The 15,675-nt window shown below is 53.7% G+C and overlaps 1 protein-coding gene across 3 annotated transcripts; it reads right to left on the bottom strand.

Annotated features, from left to right (window-relative positions):
- Positions 1 to 144: 144 nt before the first annotated feature.
- On the bottom strand, positions 145 to 15,652 carry TEAD2 (TEA domain transcription factor 2). 3 transcript variants are annotated; one of them, XM_053905610.1, is made up of 13 exons: positions 15,574 to 15,652; positions 13,648 to 13,885; positions 13,202 to 13,266; positions 12,702 to 12,764; positions 11,464 to 11,475; positions 11,132 to 11,239; positions 10,988 to 11,046; positions 7,758 to 7,822; positions 6,573 to 6,721; positions 3,838 to 4,011; positions 2,069 to 2,230; positions 1,235 to 1,387; positions 145 to 795 (listed from the first exon to the last, which is right to left on the bottom strand). In XM_053905610.1, the coding sequence occupies exons 2-13, from the start codon at positions 13,877 to 13,879 to the stop codon at positions 682 to 684; spliced, it is 1,356 nt and encodes a 451-aa protein (XP_053761585.1). In that variant the 5' UTR covers positions 13,880 to 13,885; positions 15,574 to 15,652; the 3' UTR covers positions 145 to 681. The 3 variants fall into 3 exon arrangements, with proteins under 3 accessions (XP_053761585.1, XP_053761586.1, XP_053761587.1); XM_053905611.1 differs by having other exon boundaries at positions 15,534 to 15,634; XM_053905612.1 differs by lacking the exons at positions 11,464 to 11,475; positions 15,574 to 15,652 and having other exon boundaries at positions 13,648 to 14,348.
- Positions 15,653 to 15,675: the final 23 nt, after the last annotated feature.

Here is a 15,675-nt window from a genome sequence, read left to right on the forward strand (position 1 = left end):
ATCCTCTGTCAAAACACGAACCAACACACTTTGCGGGTGAGGGGAGGCAACACAGCATAGCCCACGTCTCATTTAGAAGAGAGGATGAGATGAAAAGACTCACCCCACTGCTTGCCCAGCTGAGAAAAAGTCACAACCCTAATACCCACTTATAAATATCTCTTGTTATATTAAAAAAAATATTTCCAGGGCCCACCTGGCTCTGCTCCGGCACAGAAAGTGTTAACCTTCAATATTCGATCTTGATCTTAAGGTCACAGGGTGAGGGTGGTAAGGAGAGGCAGGTTGGGAAAGGGAGACGGGGTGTGCTGAAAGACAGAGGGACAAACCATATCAAAGCCCCCCCCCCCCAAAAAAAACATCCAGAACCAAGTTGGGGGAGGGCACCTGTTAAGAGACTGAGAAACCAGTGCTATACCTCAGGGTTGTCTCACTCCTGTCCCCAGTCCCCATGCTCTGGAGTGATCTGTCCTTTCAGACACCACTGTGAAGTCCCAATATCAGCATCCAACCTTCCAGCTTTTGCCACCCAGCTTTGTAAGGTCCCCTCTAACAGGGATCAGCGCCCCCTCCCCAAATAAGCATGAAGAGAGCTGGGGGTCCTTCCTGGAAGGAGGGTATTCCGGGCACGAGCCACTTTTGGAGGGTATTCCGGGCATGAGCCACTTTTGGGGTCCCCTTTCAGTCCCTGACCAGACGGTAAATGTGGTGCTGGGCCCCCCGCTCGCTGGTGGAGACCTCAAAGACGTAGGCGGTGCAGAGCAGCAGCTCCTGGGTGTCTCGGTTTGTTACCACCTGCCAAGGAGGCCAAGAGAAAGGGTTTATGCAAAAAACAAAAACAAAACAAAGAGGGAGAGTGGGGACCACTGTGCCCTCCCCAAGGTGCCATGGGATACGCAGGGAAGAGGTCCCCACCTTATCACATTCCCTAGGGAGTAGGGAGAAGGGATGCCTGACATGTCAGTTTCTTCATTCGACTGTTGGCAGTGAGGGGACTCACATGAGATGGCATATCAGAGGTAAAGGAGTCCCACCGGATCATGTTCCCTGAGCTAAGGTTAAGTTCCCTATGGAGGAGGTCCCTTAAACTGAGGATCCACCACGGGATGTCCTCGAGGTCAGTTTCTCCCATGAGGAGGGATCCCCCTGTGTCAGGGTCCCCAGGCTGAGGGTCTGTCGTGGGCACTCCCCACCACATCAGCGCCCCGGCTCCGGCCCAGCCCCAGTGCATCACCTGGAGGATGGTGAAGTTCTCCAGGACACTGTTCATCATATAGCGCTCGGGCAGCTGCCGAAGTTTGTGCAAGAAATTCACCAGGTACTCACACATGGGTGAGCGCAGCAGGCGGTACACAAACCTCCCGTCCTCCAGCTGGGCACGCTCCGTCTGAACCAGGATGGGGGCGCAGAGTAGGGAGGACGGTGACTGAGAGACACAGGGGTCACCCCAGGAACTGAGCCCCACTCTGTGCCCCTCCGATGCCATGCCCGCTCCCCACCGCGGTCATTTTCCCATTGCTCCATCCGTGGTGACCCGAGATGGGACCTGAACCCTCAGGTATCCAACTTGGGATCACTGAGCCTGCAAACCAGGGACCCCTCCAGCCTCTCAAAACTGTGCTCTGAAGCCTCAATGACCTCTGAACTGCACTAACCTCCAGGCCCTCAGATACCCTCACATCCTCCAAAGACCCGTCCACCAGGTCTCCGGACTCTATATGACCTCTGAGTTCAAGACCCCTCAAGTCCTCAGCAATCCCTAAGTGTGGCCCCTGAGCCTCCTTGCCCTGCAGATTCCTCCATATCCCTAAGAACCTTCTGAATCTTAGCATCTATAAATCTCTGTACCACATGTAACCTTTGAGCCTTCAAAGTAACCCCTACATGCAACTTTGGATTTCAGTGTTAGCTCCCAGCCCGTGCATTAAGTCCCCAAAGAGGATAAAACACTCCCCCACCCCCACCCCCACCCCACCACACAGACACTCAAGTGCGTGAGCTATTGCACCCCCAAAGTGCCAGGCGGCTGGGTGCTCACCCGCCCGGAATTCTATCCCTCCAGCCTCACCTCCACCTTCTCCACCACCTGCTTGCCAAAGGAGCAGACCTTGGAGGAACAGGTGAGGGTCATGTGCTCCAGGCTCTCGTACTGGCTGCTCACTCCATAGAAACCACCACTGCTGCCGCCGGCCCCTACCTCTTCGCCACTAGGGCCCCAGTTCAGGTCCGCCTGGGGGATGGGGAGGGAGGCACAGGTGAGTTGGAGAGGAAGTTCCCTGTAAATGGTGGGGACGCCTCTAAAGTGGGAACTCTGCCCCATGGCCTGGTTGCCCCCCATAGCCCTGCATTTGCCCACCTCTCTTCCTTAGCATTCAAGGTCCCTGCTTCTCCATGAGCCTGTTTCTGGAACACACCCACCCTTCCATCAGTATGGGAGAAGTCTGGCTTCCTAAAATGGTCCAATAACTCTCTCTCCAGTAACTCCACCCCCAACAAAGGAGCCCTGGAATTCAACTTTCTTCTCTTGGAGCCCCCAACTCAAGAGGTTAGCCCCTTCCAAACCTCTGGTTACTATGGAGCCAGCTACTCCCTAGCAACCAGAGACTCCCTCACAGAGGGAGTTACTTCGTGGCCCTGGGTGCTAAGGCAAGTGGCTACTCCCTAGCAAAGGGGCCTGGGGAAGCCAGACTCCTTTCCAGAACACTCTCCCAGGCCCTTTCAGCCAATCCTCAGCTAAGGGGGCAGATAGTCCATTAATTAGGCCAAGTAGGGCCCAACGAAGCCTAAAACCTCATCACACCAGTGGCCTGAGTTCCTTGGGCACCTTTTTGGGAAGCACACCTCTTCCTCTTCCTAACCTCAGCTGCTGACCTGACCAGGTCACTCTCTGAGGTGGTTTAGTCCTCTCCTCAGGGCCCTGACTCCATCCATCACCCTGACAATGGCTACTCCCAGCCTTCCCAGCTGCACCCCTGCAACCCCTGCTGGGCTTCCTAGGGATCGTTCTCCTGATCTGGGACCTGATAAGGCCTGTCTCAAGTCCTAACACGTCTAAGACCTCGGCAGCACATCCCCAGAGCCTCCTTGGGCCACTACACACTAGAACACTTTATAATCATGCAAAGCTCATGAACTTCAAGCCCTCGGCAGGCTTCCTTCTAGGAGACTAGATCATGCCACAGCTCTGGTTAACAAGAGTTAACACCCCCTAAACATCCACGATGTTTATTGGGCCCCTATAACATCAGCCATCATAGTGAACACCAAACCAGGTGGGCCTAAGAAAGACCCAAGATGGACCTCTTATTCATGATTACATACATAGCACTTGGCATAGGGCCTATATATAGTAAGTGCTCAATAAATGACTGTTAATAAATAAATAAATGCCTTCACAAAGCCCCTTCCAGTTCCATCAGTCACTTCCTCAAGACCATTCTCTAACAACAGGGTCTGCTAGGGTCTGTCCTCTGTTTAGAGACCAAATTCCATGACTCTTATTTGCTAAGGGACGGGAACCATTCCTTAGCAACAAGGCTTCACGTGGTCAGGTGGGGTGCAGGGAAGTCTGGAAGGTTGCAAGCCAATCCCTAAGTCCACATCAGTCACACCACTGGTTGTGGCAAAGTCTAGTGGGACCCGGGGAGGTCCAAGTCCTCTCCCTACGCCTGCACGGGTCCTATCCATTCCTGGCCTGGGGATAAAATTCCTCTGTGTTCCTTGTTACAAGGGGGCTGACACTCTGAGCCATGAGGACTGGTAAGGCCTGAGCTTGTCTCCCTTAGAGCCAGAGGCCACGTGATTTGTGAGCGCTTTTCTTTTGGTGGCAGAACTCACCCAGAACTTGACCAAGAAGAAGGCGTGAGGGGGCCCGCGATCGTACAGCTCCCGCAGGCCACCCTTTTTCTCAGGGAATTTGTCATAGATCTGCCGGACGTCCACACTCTCGAGGGGGGGCGCTCCAGGGCTGGGGCAGTGCTGGCTGATGTGTACAAACAGGTGCCTCTGGTACTGAGAAGGGTCGGCCATGAATGAGGAGTGACAGATGCTCACTTGCTCAAGCCCATCCCATACTGTACCCCCAGCAACCCACTAGCTGTTTCACACCGTCCACCCAGATGCTGGGCCTGACTCCCCAGAACTGTCACCATTCTCTTCTGCCCCCCAATATTTCAGTCCCCAAGCCCTGTCCCCTGCTCTCCATCCCCACTGCCCTGTCCTCTCCCACTCTCACCCCAGCCTCCTCCCTGGCCTCCCAGCCTCCGATCTCTACTCTCCAGGTCATCCCTTACAGACTCCCAGAGCCCTGGACCTCCCCTGCTCACAACCCTTCCGTGGCTCCCCAGAGCACCCAGGACAAAGCCCACACCCCCCAACCTGGAGGCTCTCACAAATAGATGCTCACAAATGTTCAGTCAATGGATGGAAAGATGGATGCATGGATGGATAGAATCCACACAGCCCAGATCAAGACTCCGCATCTCTCCATTCTTATCACTTCTTATCCGTATTCTGAAATTCTCCTACCTTCCCCCATCTTCTCTTTCAATACAAGTCCTCCCTCCATCTTCTAAGGCCCAAGACTATGCAAATCTACCTCTTCCTGAAAGCCTCGCTTGGGCAATCAGATGGGACCTCTCTTTTCTATGGTTCCCCATCACACTCAGGAGAAAGTCTGGGTCCCTTAGCTTGGCAATGCCAGGTCCTCCAGAACCAGCACCTGCCCACCTATCGGCAGCCTCACCAGCCCCCACCATATTCAATTATTTGTTTTCCTGCGAACTTCATGCTCTTTCTGGAACATAAAGTTCTGCACGTGGTATACTCCCATGTAACCCTCAAAGCCCAACTGAACTGTTGTCATCTCAAGGAAGCCTTCACTAACTTCCCAGGCAGAATGACTCCTTTGTACACCCACAAAAACTTGAGCCTCCCCTATCCCAGCACATATTCATTATTCAACAGACATCTCCTGAGAGACCTACTGTGTGGGCACTATTCTGGCCCCTAGGGCTACCAGGCAAAATTTCTGGCCTCATGGAGTCCGCTGGCAAAGACGGAAAATTTTAGGGGTCCCTGGCTGGCTCAGTCGGTAGAGCATGTGACTCTTGGGGTTATAAGTTTGAGCCTCACGTTGGGTGTAGAGATTACTTCAAAATAAACTCTAAAAAAACAGCTTAAGAGAAAGAAAGAAAAATTTTAAACTCAACCCACAGATAATATAAATCTCAGAGAGTGACAACTTCTTTGAAAAAAATTCCCAAAAATCACAGTAAGAGGGTCAAGAGTGATGGCAGCTGGTATTTTCCATGAAGTGGTCTGGGAAAGCCAATCTGAGAAGACAAGCAAAGGCCTGAGTGAATGGAGGGAGAATGTGGGAACTATCTGAGGAAAACATATTCCAGGTGGCAAGAATAGCAGATGCAAAGGTCCTGAGGCAGGAGTGGGCCCGGTGTGTTTGAGAAAGAGCATGGAAGCCAGTGTGGCTACAGCAGAGTGGGCAAGGGTATGAGGGCAGGAGGCGAGGACAGAGCAGGAATGGGGGTCAGATTGTGCACAGCCCTGTGGGCAACTGAGAGGACTTTAGCCTTTGCTCCAAGTGAGATGGGAGGGTTTCAACCTGATCTAACTTGGGTTTTACAGGACCACTATACCCAGCAATTGGTGTTTATTTGGCTGTAGCAGAGACTACTATGTGTTCACAAACCCCTGTTCCTTTTCACGCAGCAAAACTACACTTCCCAGACTCCTTTGCAGTTAGGTGTGGCCGCATGACTAAATTCTGGCCAATGGGATGCGAGCAGAACCTGCTAGTTGCCACTTCCAAACCAGATCCATAAAACCTCCTGCACAATTCTTGAGTCTCTCCCTTCCACCATCTGCTGGCCAGATGCAGGGAATCCAGCAGCAGATTCTGAAGCCCTAGAAAATGTCAGAACCACAAAATGGAAGGAGCCTGGAATTTCCCGAAATCACTGTGTGGAAGCCTCCTACTGGACACCTACATGGAAATGTTACAGGAGAGAGAAACTTCTAGGATGTTCATTCCCTGAGGGTTTAGGGTTATTTCTTCTAACAGTCAGCCCACCCTGACTAATATGGCATCTGTCTCCATCCTAGGCCAGGAAAAGCTCAGGCCTAGAAACAAGACCTGCCTTTCCAGGTTCCCAGGGTCCACCACAAAGCCTGGCACACAGTAGGCACTCAAAAATGTTTCCCGAGTGAACACGCAACGGCCTGGGGAGTTTCTCTGAGCAACCTAACCATGACCCCATGACCATCCAGTCCCTCCACGCTAGTGGTTCTCAAAGTGTGGTCTCCAGACCAGCAGCATCAACAAATGTCTGGGAGAGGGTTAGAAATGCAAATTCTCAAGCCCCACACCAGACTCTACCGCATCAGAATTTGAAGGTGGAGCCCAGCAGTCTGTGTTTCCACAAGCCCTCCATGTTATTCTGATACCTGCTAAAGTTTGAGAACCACCGCGTTATGCTTTCCCTCCCTATAACTCTCTGCATTCCGACCCCCACCCCCGCACCCCCCGCCAGCGACTATTCTAAAATTGCACTCACAGAGTCGACTGCATCCGGCGGTTCCACAAAGGCTGAGAACTCTACCAGCTGCAATCGGGCAGTGCCCAGGGCCCGAGCCTGCCAGGCTGGGGGTGACGGGGCAGGTGGGGGCAGGGCAGGGGGCGAGAGGGCTTGGGGGGGCTCGTACCCTAGAGAAAGAGAAAAGAAAAGCACAACAAAAATTGCTAACATGTATTAAATACATCAAGCATTCTTCTCTCTTGCCTGCCTCCGCTTAGAAGCTAAAAAAGCTACATACTCACTTTCCCAGCCTCCCTTGCAACTAGAGATGGCCATGTGACACAGTCCTGGCCAATGAGACGTTAGGGGAAATCTGCTGAGGGGCTTCTGAGAAGGAGTTTCTTCCTGAATGAAAAAGACAGAACTTGGGGAGGAGAAAGCTTTTGGCCCTGGTCAAGTGCCGCTTGAGACATGATGCCTGGAATCACAACAGCCATCTTGGGACAATAAGAGGCCAAAGGACCTCTAGAGATGCCAGGTCTGATATTGCTGAGCTGCTGAGCCAGCACAGGAGCACCCCACCTCCAGACTCCTTGTTAGGTGAAATCATTAAAGCCTTTATTACTTAAGGCACTATTAACTTGGGCATTCTGTTACTTGCAGCCAAAAGCATTTCGAATTGATGAATCTGTGGAACCTGAGAGTTCTCTTTCACCAGTGTGAGTTCTTAGGACCAAAGCCTCATGGACTTCCGGAAGCCGTCTTTCTTGCCAGGTGGGCAGAGCCTGCCTGGCAATGAAGCCACCACACACCACAGGGGAAAGCAGAACCAAGCAAATCTGACACTACCACTTGAGCCCCTGGATCCAGCCATGCCTGAAGCCACAACTCCTGAAATATCAGTTACCTAGGCCAACAAACTCTTTTTTTTTTTTTTCTTTTTCTTTGTGTCATCGAGCTTGATTTGAGTGTCTGCCACCTGCAGCTGGAAGAATCTTGACTAATACACTTCCTCAACGTCCTTTAGGTAGCAAGTGGCAGAACACAAACCCAGCGTCTCCGGATTCAGAGGCCACGATATTAACCACTACAAATTCTATCACTCATCTTTCCTCAGACCTGGACCTATACAGAAATGCGTTTCCTGATTAATGGAAGGGGAAGGAAAGGCAGCCGGGATTGAGGAGAGCGGGGAGACAAGGAAGGTGGAGAGCAGACTCTTACCTGGGAGGTCAGTAGATGGGGGGGTCAGTGACAACGAGAACGGCGTCTGTGAGAATGGCTTCACACTGAGGAAGAAAGGAAGCTGGGGGTCAGCAAGGTCGAAAGATGGTAACTATACAGGCTAATGTTTACTCGGGGACACCAAAAGCCAGACCCTATAGTAGCATGTTATGGGCAAGAGTTCACTGAATCGGGGCCCCTGGGTGGCTCGGTCGGTTAAGCATCTGACTTCAGCTCCGGCCATGATCTCGCGGCCCGTGGATTCGAGCCCCCCATCAGGCTCTCTTCTGTCAGCTCAGAGCCCACTTCAGATCCTCTGCCTCCCTCTCTCTGCCCCTCCCCAGCTCACTCAAGCGCTCTCTCTCTCTCTCTCAAAAACAAACAAACATTAAAAAAAAAAAAAGAGAGAGAGAGAGAGAGTTCACTGAATCCTCACAGCCCCCGAGAGCCTGGAGTCTGCCTCAGATTCTGTGTCTCCCTCTCTCATGCCCCTTCCCCGCTCTCGCTCTCTCTCTCGCTCTCAAAAATAAACACACATGAAGAAATGGGAAATGTGGAGAAAGAGGAGGGTGAGGGTCAGGAGGGTAGGAGAAAACGACCAACGGTCAGGAGATGGGACGTTAGTCCAAAGTCTGGGGTGAGGAAGCAGCGCCACAAAATCTAAAGGAGTGCTGTCCGATAGAACTTTCCACAATGACGGACATGCTCTACATCTGCCCTGTCCAATATGGTAGCCCCCAGGCACACGTTGCTGCTGAGCACATGACTCATGACTACTGAGCACGAATGTGGCTAGAGTGCCTGAGGGACTGACTTTTTTCATTTAACTTAACTTTAATTAACTGAAGATTCAATAACAGGCTGTGGCTAGTGACTGTAGTATCTGACAGAACAGCTCTAGAAACCTATTACCTGTGGGTAGCTGAGAAGATGATGGTGAGGTTGAAAGGTCAGAGGTCATGGAGACTACACTTGGGGTCAAAGGTCAGTAAGAGATCACGAGTCAAAAAGACTAGCAGCACCTGGCGGGCTCAGTCAGCAGAGCATACAATTCTTGATCTCGGGGTTGTGGGTTCGAGCCCCACATTGGGTGTAGAGATCACTTAAAAATAAAATCTTGAAAAAATAATAAAAATAGGGACTCAGTCGGCTAAGCGTCTGACTCTTGATTTCAACTCAGATTGTAATCTCACAGCCGTGAAATCGAGCCCCGCATCCAGCTCTCCACTGACAACTTGAGATTCTCTCTCTCTCTCTCTCTCTCTGCCCCTCCCCCACTCGCTCTCAAGCACACACACTCTCTCTCTCAAAAACAAATACATAAACACTTTAAAAAAAATAAAAATTCTTAAATTTTTTTTAAAAGTCCAGGGGCACCTGGGTGGCTCAGTAGGTTGAGTGTCTGACTTCAGGTCATGATCTCACGGTTCATGAGTTCAAGCCCGGCGTCAGGCTCTGTGCTGACAGCTCAGAGCCTGGAACCTGCTTCGGATTCTGTGTCTCCCTCGCTCTCTGCTCCTCCCCCGCCCACCCTCTGTCTCTCTCTCTCTCTCTCAAAAATAAACATTTAAAAAAAAATTTTCTAATAAATAAATAATTTAAAAGTCAAAAGACCAGAATCAGAAAGACACAAACTCCAGGGACCTTCAGATCTCGACTCCCAGGGCCCTTGGCCCAGTACTCATCATCCCAATTCTGAAATCTCAACCCCAGTACCCTACCCACTGACTTCATCTCTTGTCATCAGGGCTGCTGGCCACACGCCACCCCTTCAAAGTGGCCCTTCTTGACACCTGTCTAAATAGAGCACATACACCCTGCTTTACTTCCTGCACTTATTCCTTTCGCATGAATGCTTATTTATGTGTTTACTGTCGGTCTCCTCCCCTCTCCAAACACGTCAGCTCCATGAAGGCAGGGATTCTGTCTCACTTATGTAATGCTGCGTCCCAATCTAAACGGAGGACCAGGCACTTAACAGGTGCTCAATAAACATCGGACTGGCCGGTGGCTTAATACCTTCTCTCATTTCCTGGAACTCACCAGACCTCAGGATCTTGGCACATGCTGTTTTCACTGCCTAAAATATTCCCAACCCCCCTTCTTCACCTGGTTAAGTCCTACTCTGCCTGCCTTCAACGTTATCTCCTCAGAGAAACCCCCAGAACTCTCTTCCTCAACCCAGAACCTGTTGCAGTCCTCTGCACCATATCACATACTCTTTGATTCTGTGTTTAGGCAGGTGATGAGTTCGTTAACATTTGTCTCCCCGTTGACTATTAGCTCCCCTAACGGTGGGACCCCAGTGCCGACCCACCCCTCCTTCCAGCTCAGCCTCCTTCCCGCAAACCTGCAGTTCCTTCAGCCAAGGGGACCTGTCCTGATCTTTTCCAGCGTCCCAGCACCCCCCCCCCCCCCCAGGGAACTTTCTTCTCTCCGTGGAGCCCAGATGCCACAGCATGGCACTTCACTCGCTCTGGCAACACCCTCAACGCCACTCGTCACTGTCCTGAGGCCACAATGCCCCACCAACACCCAGCTTCGATCCACTGGCTCCTCTCTGGGCTGAAAACTGCACTTCCCATGAGTCTCTGGGGCCTGTTTCTATTCTGCTAGGCTGGAATCACATTCCGTCACCCTTAGGGCTCTCTCAGGGCTAAAATAGACATTCCCATGTACTTTGGGGACCTATTTTCTTCCTTTCGACTCTGAGAGAAGACTCCTGCTCTCCCCTCAGGCCCAAGAACACCTCTGTGGGATGGGAACAAGCCTACCCATGAGCCTCTGGGGCCCAGACAATCTCACTGGGATGCCATTATCCCCGTGGACATCCTCCTGGCCCCACACATTCATCCAGTCCCACACTGAGCTCCTTTCTTCCCCAAACCTGCCCCTGCCCCGGGACACATATCTCGGACTGTGCCACCAACCCCAGTCACCAGCAAGACCCCAGACACGGTCCTTTCCTCTGCCCCTTGGCTCCCAGCCCATGAGGCCCCAGCCCCACCCCTCCTCCTGACTCTCTCTGTCCTGTCCCCCTTCGCTGTGCCAGCTCAGGCCTCATCCTATTCTCCAGACCATCACACAGCCTCCTCTCTGGGATTCAATCCAGATAGCTAGCTGCAGAATCCGTGCTCACAAAGGAGTTGGGAGCTGGAAGGTGGGGTAAGGAAGGTCTGTGTGGAGGAAACAGGCCTGGGGGATGCTGACCCAGAACAGAAAGTACTCACTCTGGAACATTCCAGGGGGACCCAGAGCCCCCTGACCAAAATTGGAAAAGCTCAGAGGCCTGAAAAAGAGACAAAAGAAGGGGGTCAGTCAGTCAGTCCCCTTTTGAAACCGCAGCCCCACCCCTCCCACAATCCCTAAGCCACCTGAGGACCAGCAGGACCCAGTTTGGCCTGCAGGGAAGGTGCTGAGATGAGCTGGGCTGAGGACATGGTGGCCATTGTCTGGAAAGCCTTGTCCTTGGAAACCTGGTCCTGGAGGAGAAGTTGGGGGTCCGCATTAACGGGGAGTCCCAGTTGGCACAGCAGGGGTAGGTCAACGCCAGGGAAGGGCAAGCAAGGGGAGAGGCAGAGTTGGGGAGTCAAGGCGATTGGGGGAGGGCACAAATCCTTCTTCCTACAGCCCTCTGCCCCTCCTGGCCCCCTCAGGAATGTCTGGGGGAAAGGAGCGGAGGGGTAGGATGGGCAGGGGCACTTACCACATTCAAGGCCTGCCCGTGGGGGTGGGGGAGGGTGCCAAAGGAGGAAAGAAAACATGACTTAGGAAGTGAGGCCTGAGTTCTCACCTTCCTGCCCTCTCAATCCCTATAGCTCCCCCACCCTGAGCTGAAAAATGAGAGGAAGGGGAGCAAGGATGAATATGAAACAGGAAGGAGAGAGGGCCAGGCCTTGAGGGGGAAAGGGGCTCCTATACCCAGAATATAAGACAGTACACAGCATGAGGGTTTCTAGGTCAAGAAAGAGCCGGAAGTCAAGGTTTCCGGATATGCAGGCAACAGGAAATGAGCATTTCAGACCCCGAGGGAATAGGCAGCGAACATTCCCTAGCTTGGACAGGATAGAGACAGGACAGCGAGGTCCAGAAAAGACCAGAAGTGAAGATTTTTTTTTAGACCTGGAGAGAAAGGAGAGGGAGGCTTCTGGGTACAAAAAAAAAAGCAACAGGAAGTGGTGGTCCCCAAATCCAAAGGAAGAGGCGCAAACAAAATAAAACAAAACCAAACCCCTCACACCCAGAGGAGGAGAACATGAGGGTCTCAGGCCAAGAGGGAAGCGGAAACTCAGAGAATGAAGAAAAGGGATGTGAGTATCTCCAAACAAAGTGAAGATTTCTGGACACGGAAACAATAGGCAGGCCAGCCAGGGACCAAAAAAATGGGAAGATGAACCAGAAAGAGACGAAGAGGAGGTTCTCACAGCACAAGATGGGAAGGGGGACCATCAGGAGGAGAGGAGAGGGAGGGGGAAGATTGCAGTAGCCAGAGGAGAGGCCTGACACCCTATCCTTCTTGCCTGCCCTCAGCTAAATCTCTGTTCCCCTCTCTCTACGAATCTCTTTCCCACCCAGGGCTTCTATCCACCCTCCTGGCTGGGCCACGAACCCCCCACCCTGGATCTCTACTTCCTCAATCTGTCTACCTCTCTGTGTGACTCTGTCCCCATCTCTGGTTCTCTGTTACCCACTCTGGGTCTCTCTGTCCCCCTTTCTCTGGATTTCTGTTGACCTCTCTCTCTGGGTCTCTGTCTCCCTCTCTCTGAACCTCTGTCCCTCTTTCTCTTTGGGTCTCTCTGGGTCCCCTCTTTCTGATCCTCTGTCCCCCATTCTCTGGGTCTCTGCCCCCTCTCCCTTGGTCTCTGTCCCCCTCTCTCTGGGTTTCTGTCCCCCTCTCTCAGGGTCTCAGTCCCCTTTGCTCTGGGTGTCTGCCTTAGTCTATACCTTGAGCTTGGACTGGATTTCCCTTGATTTCCTTCGAGCCAGAACCTGGATGTGGCTAGAGACCTGCGGGGAGTGACAAAGAAGGGATTCAGGCCACCGCCACTTGTCTCTTGCACGCCCTCTCCCTTCCCACCCTCCGGGTGCCCCCTGGAGCTACCAGAACATGAAAGATGACAAACACACAGAACATGGTAGCTGTCGCAGGTGCTTTGCTGACACAGATGTGTCCACAGAGGCTAGTCTCTTCTCATTAACCCTACTCATCTTCCCCAGACCCAGCAAATCTGGTCTTTGGCTCCTTCGGTCCAGCTCCCTCTCTAACACACTGGGAAGAAATCCATACCAAAATAGGCACAGTACAGCAAACTAACAGAGGTGCCAGCCAAGACAGACAAAAGCACACGAACCAGATCCTTCTGGAACCTGAACCCACCCATGGTAGGATGGCCCCAAGAAGACAAGCCCGCCCCAGAGAGAAGCCCACAAGTCAGTCCTGAGACCTGTTTGCGGGTTCGGGTCTTCCCTGTTCTCAGCTTGATGTAGCGGGCAATCAGTTCATTCCGACCTGAAGAGTCAAAGATGGAACAGAGTTAGACCTTCGCGGGACTTCCCAACAAACAGGACACCAGGGAAGGGGACAGAAGCAATGGCGGCCAGCTGGGACCGCCGTGTGGAAGAGGCGTTACCGCCTCAGGCTTTGGAGCCAGACCCGCCCGGGCTCAAATCCCAGCTTCACCGCCTACTGGTTCTGTGACCTTCGGCAAATCACTGAACCTTTCTGTGCCTCAGTTTCCTCCTTTGTGCAAACAGCGATGCCGGCTCCTGCCTGAGTCCCTGTGAGCATACAATGTGCTTGGACCTTAACGCCATTTAAGGCTCCAGAAATGTTGGTCGTGATCTGTATTAATCAGTGGGGGCCAAAGACAAAAGAGAAGGGTGGACTCACCATACATCTTGCCTTCATCAGACAGGATGATTTTCCGCCGGCCACATGGTGGGTAGATCGCCAGGGCCTCCTGGAAGCTCTGCTCGATGTCTGGACTCCACACACCTTCTGCGTCTGGGCCCCCATCTCCCCCAGCCCCCTCGCTGCCGCCGGTGCCCTCCTCACTTCCTTCCTCACTTCCTGTCCAGCCACTGCCATCGTCCAGGGGGGCCCCAGCCCGGGGTTCCCCCATCTGGGCCTGGAGGAACACAGAGCTCAGCAAGGTTCCCCAACCACCCCAGAGAGCCTTCAGGGCTGGGAGGGCTGGGAGTTCAGATTGCTGGGTCTGAGGGAGGCGAGGGCTGGGGGTCTGGATTTCTGGGTCTGAAGGAAGCTGGGAGCCGCGATCCCTACGTCCTGCAGAAAGGGGCTGGATTTCTGGGGAAGCTTAGGGTGAGGGTGAGAGTGTCCTCTGTGTTTCCAGGGGAGCCTGGGTTGTGGCGAAGTCTTGAAGACCCCAGAGTAGGGCCTAGGGCCCATGAGGGCCGAACCTTTGGGTAAGGATTACTGGTTTCAAGAAGACAGGAGTCGGGGCCTAGCTGCAGGGAACCAGGGTGTGGATGAGATCTTCTCAGTCCCATCCCAAGAACAGGTGCTAGGATGTGGACAGCAGCTGCTAGAAAAGAAGGAGGGGCCTAGGCCATAGTAAGATGGGGGGGGGGGGGGGGGGGGCGGTGTCCAGAGAGGGGAACAGAGATCCAGTGAGACGGACAGAGACCCAGAGAGCACAGAGTCCCAGAGACGGGGAAACAGAGATCCAGGGGGGGGGTGGGGGTGGGGGGGAGACACTCAGAGAGAGAGAGAGAGCAGATAGAGACCCAGAGAAAGAGGAGGGCAGACCCAGAGAGGAGGGGACAGAGACCCAGAGAGAGGCGAGACAGAGACTCAGGGCAGAGACTCAAGCCGAGACCAGGAAAGACCCACAGAACCACAAACTGGGGGGCAGGGGCGCCCTGCCATCAGGAGAGCCAGAACAAAGGGCCCCGGCGTCCCCTCCCCCAGTTTCCCACAACCCCCATCAGGGGAGGGGCTGGCCGGCGAGGGCGCCTCCCCTCTGGCCCCCGGCCCCGCCCCTTCCCTCCCCTCCCCCTGCGCCTTGGGCTCGGATCCAACTCAAGTTCCCAGTGACTTTCCGGAGGCCAGGAACAGGGAAAAACTTTTTCCAATACAGTCAGATCCCGCCTCCCAGGCGGCTCCACGTCTTCCACAGTTTTCCCAGGACCCCAGAGTCCAGGCTCCCATCCCCCTCCTCCCTCGGACCCTGAAGCCCAGGCCGAGACAAAGACCCCAGGCCGAGCCCAGTGGCGCTGAGGCGTTCAGGACCCCCGTAGGCCAAAATCCCAGCCCAGCTCTCCCCCATGTGGCCAGACAAAGGGACGGAGGAGCCGGGTAAGAAAGGTCCCCACTAATTTCCCGCCCCAGGCCCTAAACTTCGGAAGAGGCAAGACTGAAGATCCAGAAAGCACTGTAGCCCGCCCTATGCCACCCCGGGGGCCTCCTTTCTCCATTAGGAGGACCAGGCGCCCGCAAATGACACACGGAAACCAATTCGGTCAGAAACACGCACGGGGTCCTTTCTCACTTCAAAACCACATCGCCGCGTACACTCACACCCCCAGACACACCCGCCAAAGTCCCCGGCCCTCACCCACTCCCGAGCGCGCAATCCCAGACTCAGACCCATCACCAGACACCCCAACTCCGGCGAAAGTTCCAACACCTCACTAAGACTCGGTCACAAGCGCAAACTCGGGGCCCCGGGCAAAAAGAGGGCGGCAAGCAATCCTGAGACGGTCCCACAAACACCTCAACTCATAACCCGTAGCTTCCCACCCCAACTCACACACCCCAAAGCTGGATCCCCGACTCCCGCCGGAGCCTTCCTACCTCCCGGCCTGGGGCTGGGGAGCCGCGGGCGGGCGGGGCGCTGCGAGGGAGAAAGTTGCCCGGGAGCTTTGTTTGGGAAAAGTGGGAGGGACCGGAGGGGGG

This window comes from Panthera pardus, unplaced genomic scaffold, assembly GCF_024362965.1.
Source record: "Panthera pardus isolate Hobbes unplaced genomic scaffold, ASM2436296v1 HiC_scaffold_18, whole genome shotgun sequence".
Lineage (NCBI taxonomy): Eukaryota > Metazoa > Chordata > Mammalia > Carnivora > Felidae > Panthera > Panthera pardus.

What these genes read in the sequence shown, in the direction of transcription:
- TEAD2 (XM_053905610.1), bottom strand. Translation starts at nt 13,879, where the DNA reads ATGGGGGAACCCCGGGCTGGGGCCCCCCTGGACGATGGCAGTGGCTGG. An exon ending in TGATGAAGGCAAGATGTATG is followed by an intron (nt 13,267 to 13,647) that starts GTGAGTCCACCC and finishes TTGACTCTTCAG; the next exon opens with GTCGGAATGAACTGATTGCC. An exon ending in TCTTCTTGGTCAAGTTCTGG is followed by an intron (nt 2,231 to 3,837) that starts GTGAGTTCTGCC and finishes CCCATCCCCCAG; the next exon opens with GCGGACCTGAACTGGGGCCC.